Raw genomic sequence first — 22,633 nt, forward strand, 5'->3', positions numbered from 1 at the left:
TCACTGCCGCCTAGACCTGCCCCAAGCCCCTCATGGTAAACACACCCGCACCCCCGACCCCTTGCTCCCACGAGTCAAGCCCTAGATCATCGGGATTTTATCCGCCCGCCGCCGTGAATGCCATAGGGACCACATTACATCGGTTGCAATTTATCCAGCGGCCTTCACGTTAGTTTTCAGGGACCAGCTCCCGATTGTTTAAAAAGTATAAGAGTCCTCACATAAAAGTGCCACTGCTTTTCTGTTTTAAAAGTGAAATAAAAAGGCTGAACTTTGAAAACGCATAACTAAAGGTAGAAAATAGAGAAAAATGTCAAACTGACTTTGTTGAAATCTTTGAGTCGTGTAGTTTCACAGAAAAACATTTTTTCACATGTCACTGTTAGATGTATTTCACTAGGTTTTATTTCTTGTTTAAGCCATTAAATGCCAAATAAATCACAAAAAGGGGAAAATAGGAAAACCACTTTTGTTAGCTTTGTTTCAGTGAACTTGTGCTTATAAAAATACTTTGGACCCTAGTATAGATGCTTATGTCACTATTTAAGTTTTATCCTTAAAACCTAGTGACAAATCTTTCTTTTTGCATAAGTAATGTAATCTTTCAAAGAAAAATATGAAACCACCTGGGTTAAATCACTTATGAAACATGCTTGCTAGGAAAAATATCAATCACTGAATGGAACTTGATGAAGCAGGCTTAACTTTTGTACAAGTTTGAATGAAGAAAAAACATGGAAAATAGATGTCCTTCACCAAAAATCATGGAAAAATCACATAAGCCTCTGTCACACTAGTGTAACCTCCTGTAAAAATATTAGAGCCAAACTGCTACTGTAACTTGAGTTAAATATAGATCCCTATAATCTACCATAGGGTACTGTTTTAATTTTAATTAATTTTGTAGAAGTTCAATGCATCGTAATATTTTACAATAGCTCACTGATGTGATTAGAAAGCCTCTGTAAAATTTTCAGAACCATACCTTATAAGGAGCTACTAGAAACATTTATGAAAATTTAATCCCAAAAAGGAAATGAATAAAAACCATTAGGTAATAGTAAGGGTAAAATGGTAATTGGAAGAGGTACAGAAAAACATTCATCGACAGGATAACTTTCCAAATAAACCTTGAGCAACCCTAAAGTGACCCCACCTTTCTATGTGAAGTCTAAATTGTAAAACCGTATATGTGTACACAATCACCATCAACGTCAACCCCGAGTTTTATATCACCACACACCTTACTTCATGAAGATAATGAAAGTTAGAACCTTGTTTAGGTGAATGTGGTCGAAATGTAATCTACATTGCAGCAATAGTTCATGATTTGCATCCTGCATATGAAAGCACGGAAACATTGAACTATTGCATATGCATCTCGTGTAGAAGCGAACCTCGCAAACGGAACCTACGAGTTGACGCCTGCTGCTAAGGAATCATCTGCAGAGCTGCACCACGTCGAGGCCGAGCAGGAGATTCCCGAAGCTTCTGGTGACCCGCTAACTAACATAGTTCAGGAAGGCAAACCCCAGAGCATAACCCAGTTTTCTAAATTCATGCAATATCTATGTTAATTATGTTTGTGCATTTACGTTCATAGGAGTTCCTTGAAACCCTAGTTGCATGATCCTAGGTACTTATGTGCTGAAAACTAGTATGTTAAGGCGAGTATGCTAAATAGGACTCGGTAAAAAATCGAGTGATTTCCTATCACTCGTGAGTTATAGGAGTTGTTTGTTTACTTATACTCCAACCATAAGGATGATAGACAGGGCTGGGCTATATATTCTGGATTGGTGGATTGCCCCATCTGTCTAGTGATAAATGTGCTAAGGTCGAAATGTGTCGGCGTTCGTGGTCAAGTATTTGAAAGTACTAATCTCATACCTAGTATGGGATAGAGAAGCCTAATACCTGATTGAACCGGGATGTGGACATACTCCCCACTCTCTCTGGAACGGAGTTTCCCCAGGTGCACCATGTGGGTACAAGTGCAGTCACGGTACGGCGACGTTCCGGGACCGTGGGTCATTGTATCCAAGGGAAGTGGGCCCTAGCCACATGCTTGGGGATTGATGGGGACGGCTAACAAGTGAAGTGGACCCGGTGTGGTACGCAAGTGTCGTGGGGTTAGGTTTACCTTGCAAGGTTTAAAAACTCGATTCGAATCATCTGCCTCTCACAGTTTGAGACTGCTTGATCACTATTCCACACTGAGTCAGAAGTGGACCAAAGTATGATGATTAATATGAATTGCTTGTTTAATTTTGTTTGTTCAACATGCTTGCTTAGAATAGGTGCTCACCTAGAATGGTTAAACCAACTAGAACCTGCTACTAAAACTTGAAAGTAAGGACCTACTTTAGATGCTTTTGGCAAAACAAACCCCTCAGCCAAAAAGCCTTGTATGTCTAGGAGTTGGTGGAGTAGTTACCACCTGATGGTTAAGTCTTGCTGAGTATTAGTATACTCAGCCTTGCTTGTGGCTATGTTTTCATGTAGTGCTGATTTTGAGGAAATGGTTGCCAGTTTAACTTGGCCGACCCGACTCCCTCCAAGTTGGACGGTCGAGTGGAAACCGTCCTCAGATAGCGTGGATCATGAGAATTGATATCATAGTCGGCTTCATCATGGTATTATGTATCGATGTTTAGACTTTCGCTGAACTTTATCTTTGTTGTTTGAAACCATGCAAACTTTGTCTGAATTTCGTAAAACTCTAATGTAATAAATTGCTGAACTATGTTAATGTGAACGGAATATTGTAATCTCTGTAACCACTCACCTTCGTGTGAACATTGCTTTCTCGATCCTGTTTATGTGGTTTATCGGATGAAATCCGACGGACGACTAAGTTGACTTGTTTAAGGTGCATGATCGCGTGTTAGGCGACTTAAGTGCACTTTAGATAGGTTAATTCAGGCGGTTCCGCCACAGGCGTGCCTCCGAGGCTCTGCCAGTCCTTATCCTTGGGGGATGGACACCTATTTCAGGTCGGCGTGCCTCCGCGGCTCCGCCAGCCCTCGTCCTTGGGGGTTGGGCATCTATTTCCAATTAGCGTGCCTCCGTGGTCCCGCCAGTCCTTGTCCTCGGGGGCTAGGCGTCTATTTCCGATCGGCGTGCCTCTGCGGTCCCACCAGTCCTCGTCCTTGGGGGCTAGGTGCCTATTTCAGGTCGGCATGCCTCCGTGGCTCCGCCAGTCCTCGTCGTCGGGGCCTGGGCGCCTACTTCTAGTTGGCATGCCTCCGTGGCTTCACCTTTCCTTGTGTTCAGGCACTTGGACTTGCTATTTGGATCAACTTTTTCTTTTTTGGACCATCGTCCCCCTCCCCGGCTGGTTGATGTTTTTTTCCATGTTTTTCCATTTTGTTGAAGTAGATCTGATTATTTGATTGAAATTGTATCCACGTATATATGGTTATTTATATGAATTTTACTTACATTGCAATTGCCATAAGTTGATAGTGCTACTTGTGGTGTAAATTATTTACATTATTAAAGGATATGGGTACCTCATGGGTCCCCACCGACCAGGATAGTGGCCGAACCTGACAAGTGGGCCCGCCCAACCAGGGCATGTGGATCGAGGACATGAAGATACTTGGAGTACACGGCAAGGCAACCAGATAGTTCAAATCTGCCCGGATATTGGGGGACACGTATTGTAGTCCAACTCAGATTACTTTCCATGTAGCTAACAAGTAGATTAGATTCAAACCGACTTGTAACCCTATGTCGTTAGCCTATATAAGGCGGCCAAGGGAGCCTCCCGAGGGCATCAAATCAAGTGTCGAGCAATACAAGCACCATCATACAGGACGTAGGGTATTACTCTCCGGAGGCCTGAACCTATCTAAAACCCCTGTGTCCCTTGTGTTCTCGCGATCACCTTCGAGTTCTTCGTTTCACAATCGCCCTTACCTATAAATCCACCACTTTGGTAACCCCCAAGTGGACTGCCGGGCTTATAAATCTGACAATTATTGTTTTGCATTATTGTTTCTAAATTATTTGCTTCCACTGTATATTATTTTTTCATATAGACAGTAAATTTTGTTTACGTAAGGATAGCATGAGAAATTAAAAGTTGTTAGCTTTTACCATTTTTATTCCTTGCAATTGCAAAATAATAATAAATATGTTACAATTAGGTATAACAATGTTCATGAGATCTAAACCAACAGTTGTAAACTTCTTCCATTATTTTGTATAATCTTTTATTCTGAGCATTTTGTAAATTTTATATGGATAGTTTGGGCTAACTATGGCAAGTGAAAGTTCTTTTCCCCGTGGTGGTGGCGGCCGTGGAGGTGGCAGGGGACATTTTGGGCACGATGACACTCCCGCTAGTCTTCCAGGACTTCAATTCCATGGCCCCATTGACTTGCCATTCAGCGATCGAAGCAGAGGAACAATTCCCAATGTAGTAATATTCTTTCCTTCTTTTAATTGATTGTGTTACTACACATGAATAAATTCTAAATTTACTTCAATGCAACTTATCAATAATATTAGATGGCTCAAAGATGTTGTCGAAGCTTTAGGTGGTACCTCTCCTATGGTACAACCGAGGACGTAGGTGAACCAAATATGGAAAGAAAACATCTTTCTTTTCAAGTACCTGTTCGACATCCAGATTTCACCTCGTTGTCACTAGGACAGGCCATCCCGATGGTTTCAATTGTCGCATAAGCTAGCACAGCACCATCTAGGGTAACTGTTGACAAGACCGTCATGGAGGTCTGCCTAGAGCAGCTTAAGGATCATGGGTACTTTGTGCCAGACTTTTCATATTTTCGAATTAGATAGCTCGAGGAGGGAGACAACAATGTGATTGTGACTGCTGAGAGGCTTTCTCGGCTTCATGACATGGTATGGAACATTCTTTTATCATTCTTTTAACTTTAGTAGTGTTACTATTGCAAGCTGTTGTAAAACATTTGAATACGCTTTCTCCAATTGCTGGTTGTCCTTATCTATGAATCTTTTCATTCCAATGGTACCTCTCCCGGACAATCTGCCCTCGTGTCAAGATTCCGGTAAACCAATAGCTCCTAATCTTTTATGTAATCTATGCAGCAATCAACATTCTCTTCTGTATGGTAGCTCTCGATCATGCTGCTCTTTGGAAAGGCCTTGTTTCTCATGTATCCATTGAGAGTCGACATGAACTGTTCGTATGTCCACATCTGATGGAAGTACATAGTCCCTAGTTCAGTTATTTGCTAGACCATGAGATGTTCCATGATATCGAAAAAGGATGGAGGAAAGCACATCTCGAGCTGGGCCTGAGTTTCCAGCACAAACAGTTGAAGCCTAGCCAACTTGACACAATCAATCACTTTCTGCAAAATCACGTTGAAGAAGTAACACATCCGTGTGATAACCATCTTACGAATATTGGTTTGATAGTCTGAATCACAATAGCGAGAAAAACTGTGATCATCACATGGAAATCATGAGAGTTATAGCTGGCAAGCGTCATGTCCTTCAATGAGACTAGTGATCGGATGTTTGATGAGAATCTGGTCGACACTTTCCACCCGCGCAAGCACTTGCACATAGCTAATCTCTCATCTGGTGTTAAGTTGTAGCTAGCCGGGGAAAGGTAATGCTTACCACTAGATAGTTCCTACGGGTGGAGCTCTGGCCTGATTTGAAGGTCAACCAGATCCTTACATGATTTTAGTCCGTCTTTTGCCTTGCCTGATAAGCCCAAGAATCCGATGGTACTATCGAACATATTTTTTCTGAAGATGCATCCCATCAATGGCAAGGCGCACTGCCAGCTCTCACCAGTATGGCAAATACTTAAAGAAGATAGACATCTTCTTAAACAGCACGTCTGCGACGTCTGTAGTTTCAGCCTGCTTTCTTCCTCTTTTCGAATTATCAGCACCACCTAATGACTTCTTACTCAGTTTGAACTTGACCTTCTTGCACATTTCAAATACTATTTTACCAATAGCCAGTTTTCGAGCAAAGTCATTCTCATTTGTGCCATCGAAAAAAGTTCTTCATCCTGTGGTATTTGTGTGTCTTCAATAAGAAGCGCATATGCCATATGAACATTGTCTTCATAGATCCCTTAATGTACACATATGATGTTCCATCCAAGCAAACTACACATGTTGTCTTACCTTTTACCTGACCTGTCAGGACAAATAGGGCGGGATAATCATTGATGGTAACAAATATAATGGTCCTTAGTGTGAAGTGCTCATGTCTGTACTCATCCCACATCCGAACCCCATCTTCCCAAAGTTTCTGCATATCTTCCATCAATGGCTCAAGGAAAACATCAATGTCAATGTCAGGCTGCTTCGGGTCTTGTATGAGAATGGTTAGCAAAAGGAACTTTATCTTGTGACATAGCCATGGGAGAAGGTTGTATATGGTCATCAGCACTAGCCATGCGCTGTGCATGTTGCTTCTTTCACTAAATGGATTCATGCCGTCTGTACTCAACGCGAACCGTACATTCCAGTTTTCATCTAAAAACTCTGGATGATTGGCATCGAAGGTCCTCCACTGGCGAGCATCGGAAGGATGTTGAAGCTTTCCATCATCCTTTATTGGGCAATCAGCATGCAGGGTCATCATTGCAGCGGTCTTTGGGTTTGAGAACAAACGCTTCAGATGGTCTACCACCAGCAAGTACCACATCACTAAGGCAAGGACTCTGTGCTGCGTCGTGTCAGTACCTATACAGGACTCGTCCTCTACTTGAGCTCCAGCACTTTTCTTTGCAACCTTCTTCCTCCTATTCCCGATGGAGGAACCGGCATGGTCCTCATAGAAATCGGCATTACTTTTGTAACAGCTAGCATCGCGATTTGGACACTTTTCCAATGCCGCATACTCACCGCAGTACAATATGCAGTGGTTCTTGCACGCGTGTATTCTTTGCACACGCATCTTCAATGAATTGATAATCTTCTTTGCTTCGTATGTGTTTTTTGGCACAAAGTTAGGCTTCGGAAGTAAATTGCCCAGCAGAGTAAGGAGACCATTGAAACTATTGTCTCACCAGCCGAATTTAGCCTTCAGGATCAGAAGATAAAGGACAAAATGCAGCACGGTTCACTCCTTCCCACATCCCACATACATACGGTCCTTTGCTACCTTCTTGAGTGTCTCGAAATTCTCTAACCCTTTAACACTCCCTAGCAACACTGCCGGTTCAATGTGGCGCAACATGTCCTCCATATCAACATCACATTCCTCATCCACCTGTGGTTCCACACGCACATCTGTTTGATCACCATTTTGATCTCCATGATCGTAATTATCATCCATCATAACATGATCATTGTCGTTTGCATCATCACCACCCACTTTATCACAGCCAGTATTGATGTATGTGTTGTTGGAAGTACCTTCTTCCTCACCATGGTGGGACCAAATTGTGTATCCATCCATAAAATCTCGCTTTATCAAATGCCTCTTGATGATATTAGTATCCTCCCATACAATATTGTTGCTACAGTCAAAACACGGATAACGTATTTACTTTGTCTTGCAAATACGAGCGTGCTTCTTCGCAGCCTCCACAAACTTCGATACCTCGAACATGAAAGTAAGCGAATTTCTCCATAACATCCATGCTCTATGATCCATCTTTAACAACCTATGATAAGAATTCTATATTATATTAACTAATTTAATGAGCTATTCTATAAACTAAATTAAATTATGGATGTAGCCTGATAATAAGTAGGAAGAAATTTAATAAAAAATAATTCTATATTAGCCTAAATGAAACTCAATTAAACCTTGGATGTAATAATTAATAAGAAGAAGGAAAAAAATCAAACTCAATTATATATTAAGATAATCAAGTTCATTAATTAAAACTATGGATGTAATAATTAATAAGGAAGAAAAAATAATCAAACTCAATTCTATATTACATTAAAATGACAAACATAGCATTGTAATGGTTATAATATGATCATAGAATTTTATTTACAAAAATAATCCATTTCTAGTTTTTTTTCTCTCTCTTCCCTCCTCTCTCTCCTAGTTTTAGATCTAGATCTAGATGACAAGCTAATGAAGCTAGAAATGATGGATAGAAGTTGAAAAAGAAGGTTGGAATGGCACAAACTTACCTTATATAGCCACCTCCTCTAAAGAAATCAAGAGCAAAACCTTCCCCCTTAAATTTGGTATTTTTGGAGCTTTTCCCGAGCTCCTCTCGAGCAAGCTCCAAATGGAAGGTTGCCTGGGGAAGAAGATGAATAGGAGAATTTATGGCGAGCTTTGTGCTGGCGGGCGATATAAGCCAACTGCCAGAACAGATGGGGTGCATCTATGCTGGCGGGTGCTTAGGTCGCCCACCAGCATAGTGGCGTCTGTGCTGGCAGGCGACATAAGCCCATCGCCAACATAGATGGGGTGCATCTGTGCTGGCAGGTGCTTGCGTCGCCCGCCAGCACAGTGGAAGGGTGCTCCCCCACCGGCCCAAAGAAGCTTTGTGCTGGCGGGTGCCAACCCGCCAGCATGCTAATTTGCATGTACCAGTACAAATCGTTTCTGGCGTAGTGAGTGTTTCCTAAACAAAATGTAAGCAGCAGCTTATACCTTCACCGGCTCCTTTTCATCCTTATACCACCAGCACTCCAACAGTCGTGCGCATCGTCTCCCATTCTTCTTCCAGGCAAAAACTAACTAAATGTGCCCCCTATCTCCCTCATGCGTGCGTGTAGTTCTTCCCTGCATGAGTTCACTGGTAGAACGCACGAGGTCCTAGATCTCATCCATGGTGGCAAGAGCTTTTACAAGGTGGCGATGAGCTACTCCATGGTGATGAGATCCCCGTCGGCTGAACTCCTCCATGGTATTGGTGTGTTTTCCCTAGGAGGAAACTCCGTGGTGAGGGGCTCCTCCAGGGATTAGGTAATCTGGATCTGCACAGGTTTTGTTAACTTTACAGTAGCTTACCTGAGATGTTTCGGTATTCGACCTTTAATGTTGCATAGTCTATATAGTAATTTGCGATGTTGCTACAATTATTAGTAAATAGTGCAACAGATGATACTTGATGTTGCATGTATTATTCGAGATGATCCGTTGATTGATCTTTTAGGTTGCATATTTGCTTCGGAGATGTTGCGGTAGTTAAATTTTGATGCTTCTTTTGTTTATCTTAGATGCTGCAAAAGATTTAACCTGTTTTTGCTGGCTGCGTAAGCCATGGCGTATGGTTGATTTTGAGTTGGAACTCATTTTAGGTGGGGACGCAAGCGGTTTTTTTGCGTGTGTGTAATTGATAAATAGTGGGTCCCCTCAAGGTGGAGCGCCCAACAAAAAAATTGAGAGTGAAAATGACTCGGATGTTGCATGCAATATTAACAGACGTTTCGGTGGGAGTTTTCGTTTTTTATCTAAAAACAGTGAGAAACTCTACTCTAGTTAGATGGTTGTGGCAGCTTCTGATGTCATGCTCGGATGTCGTCGGATATACAGACGCTAGTAGTGCTGTAGGAATAATAAAGTAGTACGGTGTTGTTTCATGCAAACATTTCATGGGTCTGGACACACGTATCATATATGGTTGCCGTAGGAATGATAAAGTAGTACGGTGTTGTTCCATGCAAACATTTCATAGGGCTGCGGGAGGTCGGGGGCCGCGGGAGGGTGGGGGCGGCGGGTGCCGGGGGCGGAAGCTGCGGGAGGCTAGGGCCGGCGGCGGGATTTTATTTTTTTTATTTTTTAATACCTCTTTAGTACTGGTTATTTCAGTCGGTACTAAAATGCCGCCCTTTAATACTGAATTAGCAATACCGGTTGCACAATACTAAAGGACTTTCCCAGCAGTGCTTTAAGGCAAAAACATCACATCTGACTAAAAACAAAACATGTATGCCCTCTCTACGACAGTTTTCCTCATCAAAAGAATTTAATGTCACAGTTGCTGGACCTTGTTTGTTTGGAGTCACTTACATATGGCAAACATATCGTTACTAGGAATAATAAAGTAAGAGGGCTCCAAGCAACCATTTTACAGGTTTTGATGCACGTACAATTCAACTCAGGGAAGTGGAAAAACTATGTTTTCTGCCTTAATCTAACTAGATTGATGAATCTATATATCAAATTTGTAGATAAAAAGACATCACACCTGGCTCAGGTGAGCTCTCCTGAAAACAACACATGTACGCAGCCCCCTACCTTTTTGTCAACGGTGGGTATCCTCGAGAACAGGAGTTGATATCACTGTCGATAGACATTATTTGTTTGGAGCGACAACTGGTTGTATTATCACTTACATGTGGCAAACATACCTATACTACAGGAGCAATAAAGTAGGAGGACGATTGCCCACAATCGTTTCATGCGTTCTCTCACCGAGAAAGTGGAAAACCACTAGTTTTGATGCTCAATCTAGACTATCAAATCTTTAGATTGAATTTGTAGGTAACAAACAAAAACTTGTAGAAAAAAGATATCATATGGGGCTTGAGTGTGCTCATTAAAAACAAACATGAACGTGGGCATTTCTCTTTGACGGTGGGTATCCTCAATAACTTAAGTTAATGTCTATAGCTAGAGGTCGTTTCTTTGAAACCACAGCTATGTGTATCGTCACTAGAAATAATAATAAAGTAGACTGTCGTGTAACTTTATCAAAGATTTTGATGCATGAGCCTTTTGGAAGGTTCTCACCGAGAAAAAATACTAGTTTGGAATGCCTCAATCTAAACCGTGGAATCTGTTGATAAAAAATAAAAAGGAAAACTTGAAGAGGGCCAAACAGAGGGCCATGTCCATGCCAAACAGGACCTTAACCTCGACCCACAGCCAGCCAGGCAACCATCTCTCGCTATGCGGCCTGCGGCGGCAAAAGCCGCGCAGACCACCGGACGGGGGCCCGCCGGTCAGCCCCTGTTCATGTGCTGCCCCACCCCGTGTTTATTTTCGTCCCCGACCGCGCGCACAGGCACAGCTGCATTCTTCTCTTGGCTTCCTTCCCGCTTCCCCCCTACCCTTGCGGGGCCCACGTGCCGCATTCCCACCAAACCCCCGTCCTCCGACCTTTCCATAGTCAAACCTTCCTTCTTCATCTTCTCCTTGTCCTCCTCCCTCCCTCTCTTCCCTTGAAGAAAGGCCTGCGCTCGGGCGGTGGTTGCGCACTCCACCATCGTCCGTAGCCCCGACCGCGAGGCGGTTCCTCGAAGAAGAAGAAGAAGAAGAGAGGAGGAGGCGTGTGACGGCCGATGGAGGTCGGGGAGGAGGCGGTGCGTGCGCTGGGCGCGGGGTTCGACCTCACGTCCGACTTCCGCCTGCGCTTCGCCAAGGCCAGCGAGGGGCGGCGCCTGGTGGAGCTCGGCGGGGAGACCAGGGACGTGCCGCTCCCGGGCGGCGCCGGGGCCACCCTCCGCGGCGTGCCTCGCGACGTCGGCGTCGACAAGGGCGACCGCATCCGCTTCCGCTCCGACGTGCTCGAGTTCAACCAGGTGCGTGCGTCCCCACGCCGCGTGGCCGGCATCCTCTGCCTTCTCCCCTGCTCGCGGTTCCGGGCGATGCCACTCGCGCCCGCGGCCCTCCTGTTCGGTGACTCCGCGTCTGGCTCCGGTTCCTGGCTTGCTGTGATGCGGCGATTGGTCGGGGATTTTGGGGGATCGGGTGGGGGGTTGGAATTGGATTCATGCGTTTGTTCTCGTGTTCTTGGCCCGTTGCGTCCGGAAGATTGCGAACGATGCTTGGAGCGGTTAGATTGGACTCGACGCTCGCCAACTTGGAGAATTCGTCCTCTCGCAGCTCGGCTTGTCGGATTTCGACGGAACCGCGTGCCTGTTGTTCTTGGTTGTTTCAAAAATTGCCCATTTATTTTGCTCTGCAAAGATCTCTCTGTCTTTCAACGCTTCCATTTCTTTGTCTTTCCGAAAAAAAAGATTTAGTAGCATTTCTATGGTTGATGACGCGGAATGACAGTTCAGAGCAAGGACCAAGGATTCCGTGTTTATCTTTCTCGTCTGCAAAATCGGCCGGTCAGTCAACTAATCCAGTCTTGCGCTTAAAGCTGAATCATCACCATCACAGTTCAAGAAGCGACACCTTGCTCCTTTTCCTTTGCGTGGGGGCACAAATTCGGTTCCTTCTGCCGCATTCCATTTCCGTCCGGTCAGTAGTCTGAGGCGCGTCCCCCCACCAACCGCGTAAACTTTCTTGCCTGCCCGGCTGGTACTGGGCTTCCATTCATTAACGCCGGGGAATGTCCAACGTCCTGGAGTAATCAACTAATCATCCCGTCCCTTTTGCTGCGCCCCTGATGCCTACGGCCTACCGGAGTTGGGCGGACACCTGTATGGGGCTATGGGCTGGGAGTGGATATCGCCTGCCTGCCGACCTTCCCTTCATCATGGCGCCTTGATCTGGCAGCAATTAATTCCTGCGCAAATTCGTTCAACGATCCGATCCGGTTTGCGTTACATCGTGCTGATGGGCGATTAGGACTCCTGTGCCATTCCAAGGCTGAGACTAATACTGGTAGCCAAGGCTCCTGGTGGGGTTTCCAGCCTTTCAGGGCTGGTACAAGTACAACTTTGTACCATTATTTATATGCTGTCTTTTTAGCTGTAGGATTACGCTTTATTCGCCAGCTAGGTATCAGCGAAACCTTTTGGATAAAAATTTACACAAATATTAAACCATTCCCCGGAGAAATCATTAGTGTTTTCTCTTGCTTAGCACAGATGGATAGGTTCAGTTGTTGCTCACTGAAGTTTAGCAGGATAGCAAATGATGTGCAACCCCATGGCAGAGGAGAAGCTAGCAGCACTGTAATCTTTAGGATAAAATTTAGACAAATATTAAAACATTTCTGGGAGTAATCATTATCATTTTCTCTTACCTAGCACGGATGGATAGGTTCAGTTGTTGCTCACTGAAGGTTAGCAAGATAGCAAATGATGTGTAACCCCGTGGCAGAGGAAAAGCTAGCAGCACTGTCATGGAAGCTGGTACATACTATGATAAAAACATCGTGGGCCTTTTGGAGGTGGTTTCGGACAACGACTGGTCTGATGTATTTCTAATGCACGACTGCGGCATGTCATTGGACCATGTGGTTGTGGCCTGTTAAATGGGTAGAACCTTCTTGCTTTTCAAGGTGAAAAGCAGCTTTAGTTGACAGCTTGGTTTAAGTACAATGCACATGGTAGGCTTGGGTCATTCGTTTATGAGTAAGACCTTAACATTTGTTACCCTGTTTCTGATAATTCTGACTCCCAAGTGTTCGTCTTGTATTTGGTGCTGTTCAACAATGTACTCTGTTTATGCTAATTTGATGTTACTTTTTTGTTTTCCCTTCTAAATTGTATATGTTTTGGGTTATAATTATAATACGGAAAATCTGCTCCTCTTATTTTTTGGACTAAAGAAAGGTTGACAATGAAAGTCATCTTTGTTATTTCTACATTATGACCGCAGCTGTTGAACTCTTATCTGCAAATGTTTACAATCTATATGCTGATCACATTTTAATTTTCTTTGGCTAGATGTCAGAATTACTTAATCAGAAATCTTCAGTCCAAGGGAAAGTTCCTTCCGGCTATTTTAATGCTCTTTATGAATTAAGTGGAGCTTGGTTGACTGATGCCAAAGAAACTAAGCATCTAGCATTTGACGGGTATTTCATTTCCTTGTACAACCTGCACCTAAAAGCTTCTCCATTAGTTCTTCGAGATGAAGTAAGAAAGGCTGTTCCATCCAAGTGGGATCCTGTTGCATTAGCCTGGTAAGACCTGTTAGCCCTCACTCATAGTTAATTAGATATTCTCTGATGCATTCGAAAAATATGATTGGCTGATGTTCTATCATTATTATCTGAGATTTGCCCTCTCATTTTCATTAGTACGAGGTATTTTCAGATCATCACGATACTCTTAAATTCAGTCTTATCAATTCACATATCTTTGCATTGCCTTTTTTTCTATAAATATAAGATATGAATAAACCAATGAAAGGTGTCTACTACAAGTACATAATTGCTACATGCTGGAGACGCTCACTTATATATAATTTTGGATCGGATTTTATTTTCTAAATTTTCTGTTTCCCATGTTTCTTTGTGTAATTGCATTGTGTTGTTCTGGTTTGGTTACACCAACCATGGGTCATATACCTGATAGGCTGTTCTTGATGAGGGAACTATTTAACTATAGATTTTTTTTTTGTGCTTTCCACTTTCTAACAGTTGACGATATCTGGTGCATGTCAGGTTTATCAAAACTTATGGGACACATATAATTGTTGAAATGGCAATTGGAGGCCAGGATGTTATATGTGTTAAACAAAGTCATTCTTCAACTGTTGCAGCTGCTGATTTAAAGCTGCACATGGAGGATCTTGGTGATTTTTTATTTTCTGATATGAAGAACCACTCTCCAATACATCGCAAGACAAAGGATGGGAAGAGCAAGGTATAAATGCTTCTATCTTCAGTTAATGTTGATGTGTTCTTGTGCACTGGAACAAAATTTAGCTAATCTGATTCGTTTCAATACAGGTGCCTGATGTTTTTGTCAGGATAGTGCAGCAGCCTAATAACCTGCACCTTTCTAGCTATTCTGAAACATCAACCAAGGATGTAAGTATTTTTCTGTAACTTGGTGTCAATTTGCTACCTCTTGGAATCAAGATCGAGACATAAGTTATATGTATGCTATTCCAAACAGGGCCTGACAGTTACATGTTCAAAGAGGGGAGGAGAAACATACATACAAAACCACTCCAACTGGCTGCAAACAGTGCCAAAGAAACCTGATGCTATTATGTTCAAATTCGTCCCAATCACCTCTCTTCTTACTGGTATTCCCGGTAGTGGTTACCTCAGCCATGCCATCAATTTATATCTTCGCTGTAAGTCCTGAACAAATCTTTATCCTAGAAATTATGTTACCTGCTGTTTATTTTGTTTCAGGTTAACTGTGTTTTAAAAATATTAGCTTGGTTACGATGCTATTTACTCGAGTAAATTCTTACAACATTTCTTCTCCCAGATAAACCTGATCTTCAAGAATTGCAATATTTCTTAGAGTTTCAAGTGCCTCTACAATGGGCACCTATGTTCAATGAGCTTGTGCTTGGGCCTCAAAAGAGAAAAGGCTCCTACCCTTCCATGCAGTTCAGATTTCTCGGCCCCAAACTCCATGTTAGCACTTCTCAGGTACCAGCAATGTTAATTTGCACTTTAGATTTGAAGGTCTCTGTTTGTTCTTTCATTCATCGTTACTAAACCGAAAAAATTAATCTCTGAGGAATTACCATTTTTCTTGCAAAGAATTACTTCTCTTCAGTGAAGTCACACAGCTTCCATCTATTCACATGTTTCTATTCCTTTTGTTGCTTCCAGGTATCTAGTTCTCAGAAACCTATAGTTGGCCTACGGCTATACTTGGAGGGCAGGAAGTGCAACCGGCTGGCCATCCATGTCCAGCACCTGTCAAGTGCCCCAAGCATGCTGGTCGACTCCATGGCATCTTCAATGTCGGAGTGGCGCGAGTCGGAAGACACCGACCCGGGCTACATCGAGGCCATCCAGTGGAAGAACTATTCCTGCGTCTGCACCTCCGCCATCAAGTACAACCCGGAGTGGCACAAGCGAGCCCCCGGCGGTGTCTTCATCGTCACCGGCGCCCAGCTCGTCGCCAAGGGCACCTGGTCCAAGAAAGTCCTCCACCTGCGCCTCCTCTACACCCACATCCCCAACTGCTCCATCCAGAGGACCGAGTGGACGAGGGCTCCGGCGGCGTCCCAGAAGGGGAGCTTCCTGACGACCATCAGCACGACGCTAAGCTCCCCCTTCACGCAGCGCGACACCCACCAGCAGCACGCGCCGAGGCATGAGCCTGCGCAGCTGAACTCCGGCGTGTACCCCGACGGGCCGCCTGTCCCGCTCCGGTCAAGGAAGCTCCTCAAGTTCGTGGACATGGCGGAGGTGGTGAAGGGGCCGCACGACGTCCCGGGGCACTGGCTGGTGATCGCCGCCAAGCTCGTGAAGGAGGGAGGGAAGATCGGGCTCCATGTCAAGTTTGCGCTGCTCGGCTATGACGGGCAGCCGTCGCAGGGTGACAGCTTCGGGAGCTGAGCTGAGCTGATCTTTGTACATAGCAACAGTGGCTGATCTAGATTGCAGGGTTTTGGAAAGAGGGGCACTAGGATAAGGATTTGTTATTGATTTTTTTTTTTCTATTTTGGTCGATAGGAAGTGTATAGAGGCAGATAATAAACCAATCGGCGCTGCGTTGACAAGCTCCATGAATTTTCGTGCTTTGTAAGTAGGCTCTGTAGTTGTAAATTATGAGAGAAAAATCATTTTCTGCCGAGCCAAATGGCCTCCTTGGTACAAGGTCAAGAGCTGTCATTCGATTAAAGAAAATGAGAAATAAAAAACGGTAATGCTTATGCCCGTGCATCCGGACGTGCGTCCCTCCTCCGGATAGTCACGTGGCATGGTGTCATCCACATATTATCACCAGCAAAAATATCACGTATGGATAAAAAATTAGCGTAACATTCTTATCTGCACGATGATTCCTTCCACCGCACCCGAATCTCGTTTTGCAAGTGCAATCTCATCCTCTCCCCTTGCTGCTTCTGCTTTGTGCTCCCTGCTCTGCTCCCTATCGATGCCAGTGCTCGAGACGGCGAGATCGGCGGTGGAGGTTGATGCTGGCCCGCTTCCCCTTGTACGTCTCCGCTTCCTGCTGCTCTGCCGGACCATGCCCTCCTCCTCTCGTCCCTCCCACTGGCCCACTCCCCCAGGCTGCTCTGCTTCCTGCTGCTCTGCTCGGCCGTGCCCTCCTCTCCATCCCTCGTGCCTCGCCGTCGCGGGGGCTCCTCCCCAGCCTGCTCCGCTTCCTGCTGCTCTACCTGGACGTGCCTTCCTCTCCGTCCCTCCCGCTGACCATGGTGCCTCGCCGTCGCGAGGGCTCCTCCCAACCTGCTCCGCTTCCTGCTACTCTACCCAGCAGCGCCTCCTCCTCTCCCTCCCTCCCACTGATAGGGGGTAGCGTTCCAAGGGCCTTGTCGAGGTGACGGAGAGGATGGAGAAGAAGAGACCAAGGCTGACACGCCGCAGCTGAGCATCACCGTGCATGCCGGCACTGGCAGCAACCGCAGCAGGATCTTCAGCACTGATGGCCATAGGAGCCTAGATCTGAAGATAGCCCCCCGACTGCCATGTTGCAATATTTATCTCACAATGTTGCAGTAGGGATTCTTGGATGTTGCAAGCGCTGTAGATGCGCACGGGTGTTGCGGATGAACGTATCGTTTGATGTTGCACGATTGATTTTCTGAGATGTTTCGATGTTGCAATAGTTGGCTTTTGTTGTTTCATCTGTCAATTTTTCATGTTGCAATATTTATTCCCGTACGAGCTCAACCCCAACTCAACATATGATGATTTTTTGGAAATGTTGCATGAAACATGTGTTCAATGTTGCGGTGGGAATTTTTCCGCACGAATATTATGTTTACATTGAGCTATTTTTTTCATCTTTTTCATGTTACAACCATAGATTTTCGATGTTGCAGCTATTTTGTTTTGATGTTGCAACGGAATATCGGATAATTAGTGGTATTTATTACGGTACTACTGTAGCCGTTAAATTTAAAACGGATAGTGATGCATGCGTCCAACGGGAGTTGCTCCCGCCAGGGGCGCTAGCAAGCCCGAATAAAAAAACATTGAACAAAAGCCATCTCCAAGAGGGCAATTTACGTTCATTCACTCACCAATGCTCATAAAGCAATTTTGTTCCATTATCTAAAATCGGCACTTTTGTTCAAATCTTGGCTTGTTAGAAATACAATATGTGAGGGAAAACAATGTGAAATGCAATAATCCTTTTTATGCATATTTATGTAAGGTTTAAGCTCGATTTTTAAAATAGAAAATGATGTCCATAGACGGCGACTCCATATTTTCCTGAATTTTTTGGCCTTAACTTTATCTCTGTTTTTTTTACGAACGCCTTAACTTCCTCCTCTCATCTGGCCTGTTCTTTCCTTCTCACCTGTTAGGAAAAGTATATTGGTGCTGTCTTATAACCAATCTCATACGTTGACACATAATCTTGAGACAATCTATTAGACAACCACTACAATAATTTGTGCTTTTTTTTGTCGGGTAGTAATCTAAAATCCCTTGATTTGTGGATATAATAAAGGAATATTGTGAGTTACATGGCAACCACAACTCGTACAATGGTAAAGTAGTAGTCTCATAGTCCTAAAAATTAGCTTATGAGGCGGTTGTTTCGCGAAACAACATCTTTCTCTTTCCTTACTCTCTCTCTTCCACATCAGAAAAAAGTTCCTACATAACACTGCATAAGATGATCTATGATACCGCTAACGTGTAGCAATGCTGTTAGGCATGTGACAGCCCAGTAACACCTTATGCCAACCTCTCTCTCGCCAAGCGCCTGCCTCGCCGGTCGATCGATGGGCCTAATTTGGGGGTAAAAGCTAGCACTTTAAATCCAACCTGTTGGCCCGACAACACGAGAAGACCTTTGCTTTCCACCGGATGGACAAATAACAGATCGATCCCAACATTAATTTTTCACGTAACCAAAGTTGAAACCAATGGTTAAAAAAATTAATTATTGGATGAATATCATGTGAGAGTAACGAACATAAGCTATGCGACCACAAGTACATTTGGAGCTGCCTTTCCTCCTCATCTACATCTCCAATTTCATGTAGGATTCTCATAAATATATGTGATTGGACTAAGGATTCGCATTCTACAAACTCACGTGATTTCCTTTTTGGATGCACAAATTTATAGAAAGTCCGGGAGGAAATCTAACACATCAAAACTTTAATTTATAACTATACATATTTCTCTTTGAATTTATATGGTTTTCATGTGTTAGCTTCACTAAAATAGCTGCGTTGAAAACATTTCCTCTAAAGGATTGCAGTGACGTACAACTTGAAGCCCACATTTTTTTTAATAAAAACGTCTTAAAATGAAAATCACCCCCACCACGTAGGAATTCTAAATGGATCCATGCAAACAATTGGCACTATAACCAATTTTTGCAAAACTTAGTACTATCCCACTCCCACTAAAACGAAGAAAAAAAAATTCGGCCTCCGCCCTGAAGCATGGGTTGAATCAAATCTTTAAAAATGTCCGACTGCAACGAATAAATGAAAAATCCACGAATATGAAAAAAAAGATAAATTGCTTTCAGTGGAGTAGCACAAGATTTGTGAAAGGGACGCAAAGGAAAAGTTCCATCAAGCTTGATTTCCTAGCTACTGCATACAGAAAATTTCTCCGACAATGGAAAACCTACTGAAAACTTAGACATCAATTGGATCAATTAATACTTTTTTAAAAATAAAAGGGAGGTCAATTACTTCTTTCTAGATGATTTGGAAGGGTTTCTGCTTTAGGATTATTTGTATGGAGTCCCTCCAAAACTTGCTAGCCTCCAAAGTGTCTTGTAAAAAACTTTTTAAATTTTTGCTCCATTTTAATTTTCTAAACATGCATGAAAAGGAACTTGCCTGGAGACGTGGACGCCTTGCGCGAACAAAAGGAGGGCACATGCTTGATGCTTGGAAGTTGGAACCTTCTATGCCTTTCCACCTTCGACGCCGACCATAGGAGCGCTCACACAGTCACACCTGGCATACTTGAATGAAAAACCTTTCTCTAAAATAGACCAAAAGTAACCGAAATATTTGTAAAGCGAAAAACTAGGAATATTGACTCGAATAAAACTAATTTAAAATCGAGAAACACATGCTCAATCACTCCCCGTTAAAACGGCGCCCCCATTTTATCTCTTCCAACCTCCCTCTCCGCCACCACCGCCCGTTCCACCCATTTCCACCACCTCCACGCCGCGCCATCGCCGCCATGCCCATGGCCGCCGCCGCTTCCTACTCTCACCCGTCCTTCATCCCCGCCGGGTCTCTCCGGCACCACCACCACGACGCCTCCACCCGCTTCTCCCCGCTGCCGTCCCCGCCGCCGCCGCGCGCGCTGCTCTGGCGGCGGCCGCGGCGGCTGGCGCCCACCACGTTCTGCTCCGTGCCGTCACTCCCCCGCCTGGGACGCGTCGGCTGGCCGCGCCGCGAGGGGAACGCCTGGCTGCTCTCGTTCCACGCCGACACCGCAGCGGCGCCCGACGCCGCGCTGGGGGACCCCTCGAAGGCGCTCTCCGCGCTGCTCCCGCTCGTCGTCGCTGCCACCGCCGTTGCCGCGCTCGGGAATCCAGCCACCTTCTCCTGGTACGACACCTGGCCGCTTCAAGAAGGTTCTTGAGCAACATTTGACAACTAACACATGGGGGCTGAAGGCTGATTAGTTTATGATTGTTTCGTAGGGTCTCCAAGGATTACTACGCGCCGGCCCTTGGGGGCATCATGCTGTCCATTGGCATCAAGCTCTCCATCGATGACTTTGCTCTCGCTTTCAAAAGGTTTTTTGTTTTGCTGCTCGTTCTCCAATTATGATGGCAATATGGCATAGAACAGAAAATGAAAATATACATGAATTAGCTTCTTAAAAAGCTGAAATTGTTGTTTCTTGTGTCCTGTGTCGTCCAGGCCTGTGCCACTGTCCATTGGTTATGCCGCGCAGTACGTGCTGAAGCCACTGCTGGGCGTGATGATTGCAAAGGCATTCAGGATGCCATCAGCGTTCTTTGCAGGCTTCGTGCTTACTTGCTGCGTATCAGGTGCTCAGCTGTCAAGCTATGCTAGCTTCCTCAGCAAAGGGGATGTGGCGTTGAGTATTTTGTTGACAAGCTGCTCAACAATATCTTCGGTGGTCGTGACACCTGTTCTTACTGGATTGCTGATCGGTTCAGTGGTCCCGGTTGATGGAATTGCAATGGCGAAATCTATTCTGCAGGTAGTGAACCGATCAGTGATCCAGCAATGCTTTTTTGGTGCATGATCTTCATGTACCCTGTCTTTGAGTCTTTGATTAACCATTTGACCCTGCAATTTCCTGTTTGACAGGTGGTGCTTGTTCCTGTCACAGTAGGCCTTTTCCTGAATACCTATGCAAAGGGAGTGGTGAATGTAATACAACCAGTAATGCCATTTGTTGCTATGGTGTGCACATCTCTGTGTATTGGCAGCCCTCTTGCTATCAATAGGAGCAAGATCCTCTCTCAAGAAGGATTCTTCTTACTTCTCCCCATAGTGGCTTTCCACATTGTTTCATTCGTTGCGGGCTACTGGATCTCCAAGTTGCCACAATGGAGGTGATTCTTAAATCTTGATATCCATTTTTAGTCTTTCGAATTTTATCTTGTAATTTTGCTAATTCTTAAGTGCCTTGATGCCCTTCTGCAAATCCCTTTGCATTGTTCTGCAGGCAAGAAGAGCCTGTTTGCAGGACAATTTCCGTGTGTACTGGGATGCAGAGCTCCACCCTCGCTGGACTTCTGGCAACACAATTTCTTGGAACCAGTCAAGCAGTTCCTGCTGCATGTTCTGTTGTCATCATGGCGATTTTTGGTTTGACTCTTGGATCATACTGGGGAAGTGGCTCACGAATAAGAGATGTCTCTGGGGGATTTCTTCCACAAGCTTCCGCAGGTGTGAGCTCGTGACAGGCAGCAGGATGCCGCATGGTAATTTTTCCACGGATCCTCTTGAGGCGCCAATTCCAGAAATTCACTTACCAAATGAGACTGGAGCTACAGGGAAGGCGTCCTGCAGGCTGCAGCACAATCCTGCATTAGGTATGCCATGGCTACAACCCTACAAAAGAGAACTACAGATTATGGGCTTTTGATGATAAGGTCATAAGGATCAAGGAGAACAGCCTTACGACAAGAACCACTTGTACATGATGGAGGGTAACTGAGATTGCAGTCATAGTTACATATCATACCTTATATTGTAGGTTCGGTTAGTCTTCTCTTAGCAGCTCCTTGTAGATATAGATGCCAGTATGCCACTAGACACAATCGAGGATGCTCATATATGAGGAATAGTGCTATACATATGTCTATGCAATAGTCACGACCCATTGTTCTTAAAATCAACCCCATGATCAGGTGTTCTTTCTTTCTTTTTCGCAATGCTATTTTTTGCTTTGGTGTCACGTGCAATTGACTCTGGACACTTTAAACCGCAATGGAGTGCACTATTATATCATAACTGGAGCTTCATTTTCTACTGGAAATTGACCTGTTTTCGCAGCTTCCATGACATGACATCCTCCAACTGGCAAATAATACTTACGGCCGGACAAGAAAAAAAAAGTTTCATCTGCATTTATGTTTCCTGTAGAAGAAGAAAATGAAATTCATTTTGTATCGTTCCTGAAAATATCTGGAGGGGAAAAACAAGCATGCAGGCGAACACATGAACCTTTTTCTTGGTTGCGATTGTTCGTATCGTGTCGACAAGTCGCCATCTGTTTTTTCTTTTATTGCAAGTCGCCATCTGTTCGGTATCAGGTAAGGGAGTCGCAGTCACAGATGCAGAGCCCAATTACTGTTGGAGTTCTTCTACGCTGATGGAGATGGTCACAGTTCTGTTACGGACGGACCTCTTCGCAGGTCCGTTACACTGTCGCTGTCCGAGCGGTCCATTTTTTCAGCTTGTTTCTGGATCTAACCCGCTTGGGCGC

At 44.5% G+C, this 22,633-nt stretch overlaps 2 protein-coding genes across 2 annotated transcripts; both read left to right on the top strand.

Moving 5' to 3' along the window:
• Nucleotides 1–11,048: 11,048 nt before the first annotated feature.
• LOC101756117 (MACPF domain-containing protein At4g24290) lies at nt 11,049–16,337 on the top strand. The gene is made up of 7 exons (XM_004952450.3): nt 11,049–11,465; nt 13,509–13,747; nt 14,231–14,432; nt 14,519–14,599; nt 14,688–14,871; nt 15,012–15,178; nt 15,365–16,337. Exons 1-7 carry the CDS (start codon nt 11,226–11,228, stop codon nt 16,097–16,099), a joined length of 1,848 nt encoding a protein of 615 aa, XP_004952507.1. The 5' UTR covers nt 11,049–11,225; the 3' UTR covers nt 16,100–16,337.
• A 3,462-nt stretch (nt 16,338–19,799) lies between these two features.
• Nucleotides 19,800–22,158, top strand: LOC101755717 (probable sodium/metabolite cotransporter BASS3, chloroplastic). Its single transcript, XM_004952449.2, has 5 exons — nt 19,800–20,271; nt 20,367–20,462; nt 20,590–20,896; nt 21,007–21,254; nt 21,368–22,158. Exons 1-5 carry the CDS (start codon nt 19,898–19,900, stop codon nt 21,603–21,605), a joined length of 1,263 nt encoding a protein of 420 aa, XP_004952506.1. The 5' UTR covers nt 19,800–19,897; the 3' UTR covers nt 21,606–22,158.
• Nucleotides 22,159–22,633: the final 475 nt, after the last annotated feature.

This window comes from Setaria italica, chromosome I (genome assembly GCF_000263155.2).
Source record: "Setaria italica strain Yugu1 chromosome I, Setaria_italica_v2.0, whole genome shotgun sequence".
NCBI classification, from domain to species: Eukaryota; Viridiplantae; Streptophyta; class Magnoliopsida; order Poales; family Poaceae; genus Setaria; species Setaria italica.

What these genes read in the sequence shown, in the direction of transcription:
- LOC101756117 (XM_004952450.3), top strand. Translation starts at nt 11,226, where the DNA reads ATGGAGGTCGGGGAGGAGGCGGTGCGTGCGCTGGGCGCGGGGTTCGAC. An exon ending in ACGTGCTCGAGTTCAACCAG is followed by an intron (nt 11,466 to 13,508) that starts GTGCGTGCGTCC and finishes TTCTTTGGCTAG; the next exon opens with ATGTCAGAATTACTTAATCA. An exon ending in CTGAAACATCAACCAAGGAT is followed by an intron (nt 14,600 to 14,687) that starts GTAAGTATTTTT and finishes TATTCCAAACAG; the next exon opens with GGCCTGACAGTTACATGTTC.
- LOC101755717 (XM_004952449.2), top strand. Translation starts at nt 19,898, where the DNA reads ATGCCCATGGCCGCCGCCGCTTCCTACTCTCACCCGTCCTTCATCCCC. An exon ending in AATCCAGCCACCTTCTCCTG is followed by an intron (nt 20,272 to 20,366) that starts GTACGACACCTG and finishes ATTGTTTCGTAG; the next exon opens with GGTCTCCAAGGATTACTACG. An exon ending in TTTGCTCTCGCTTTCAAAAG is followed by an intron (nt 20,463 to 20,589) that starts GTTTTTTGTTTT and finishes TGTGTCGTCCAG; the next exon opens with GCCTGTGCCACTGTCCATTG.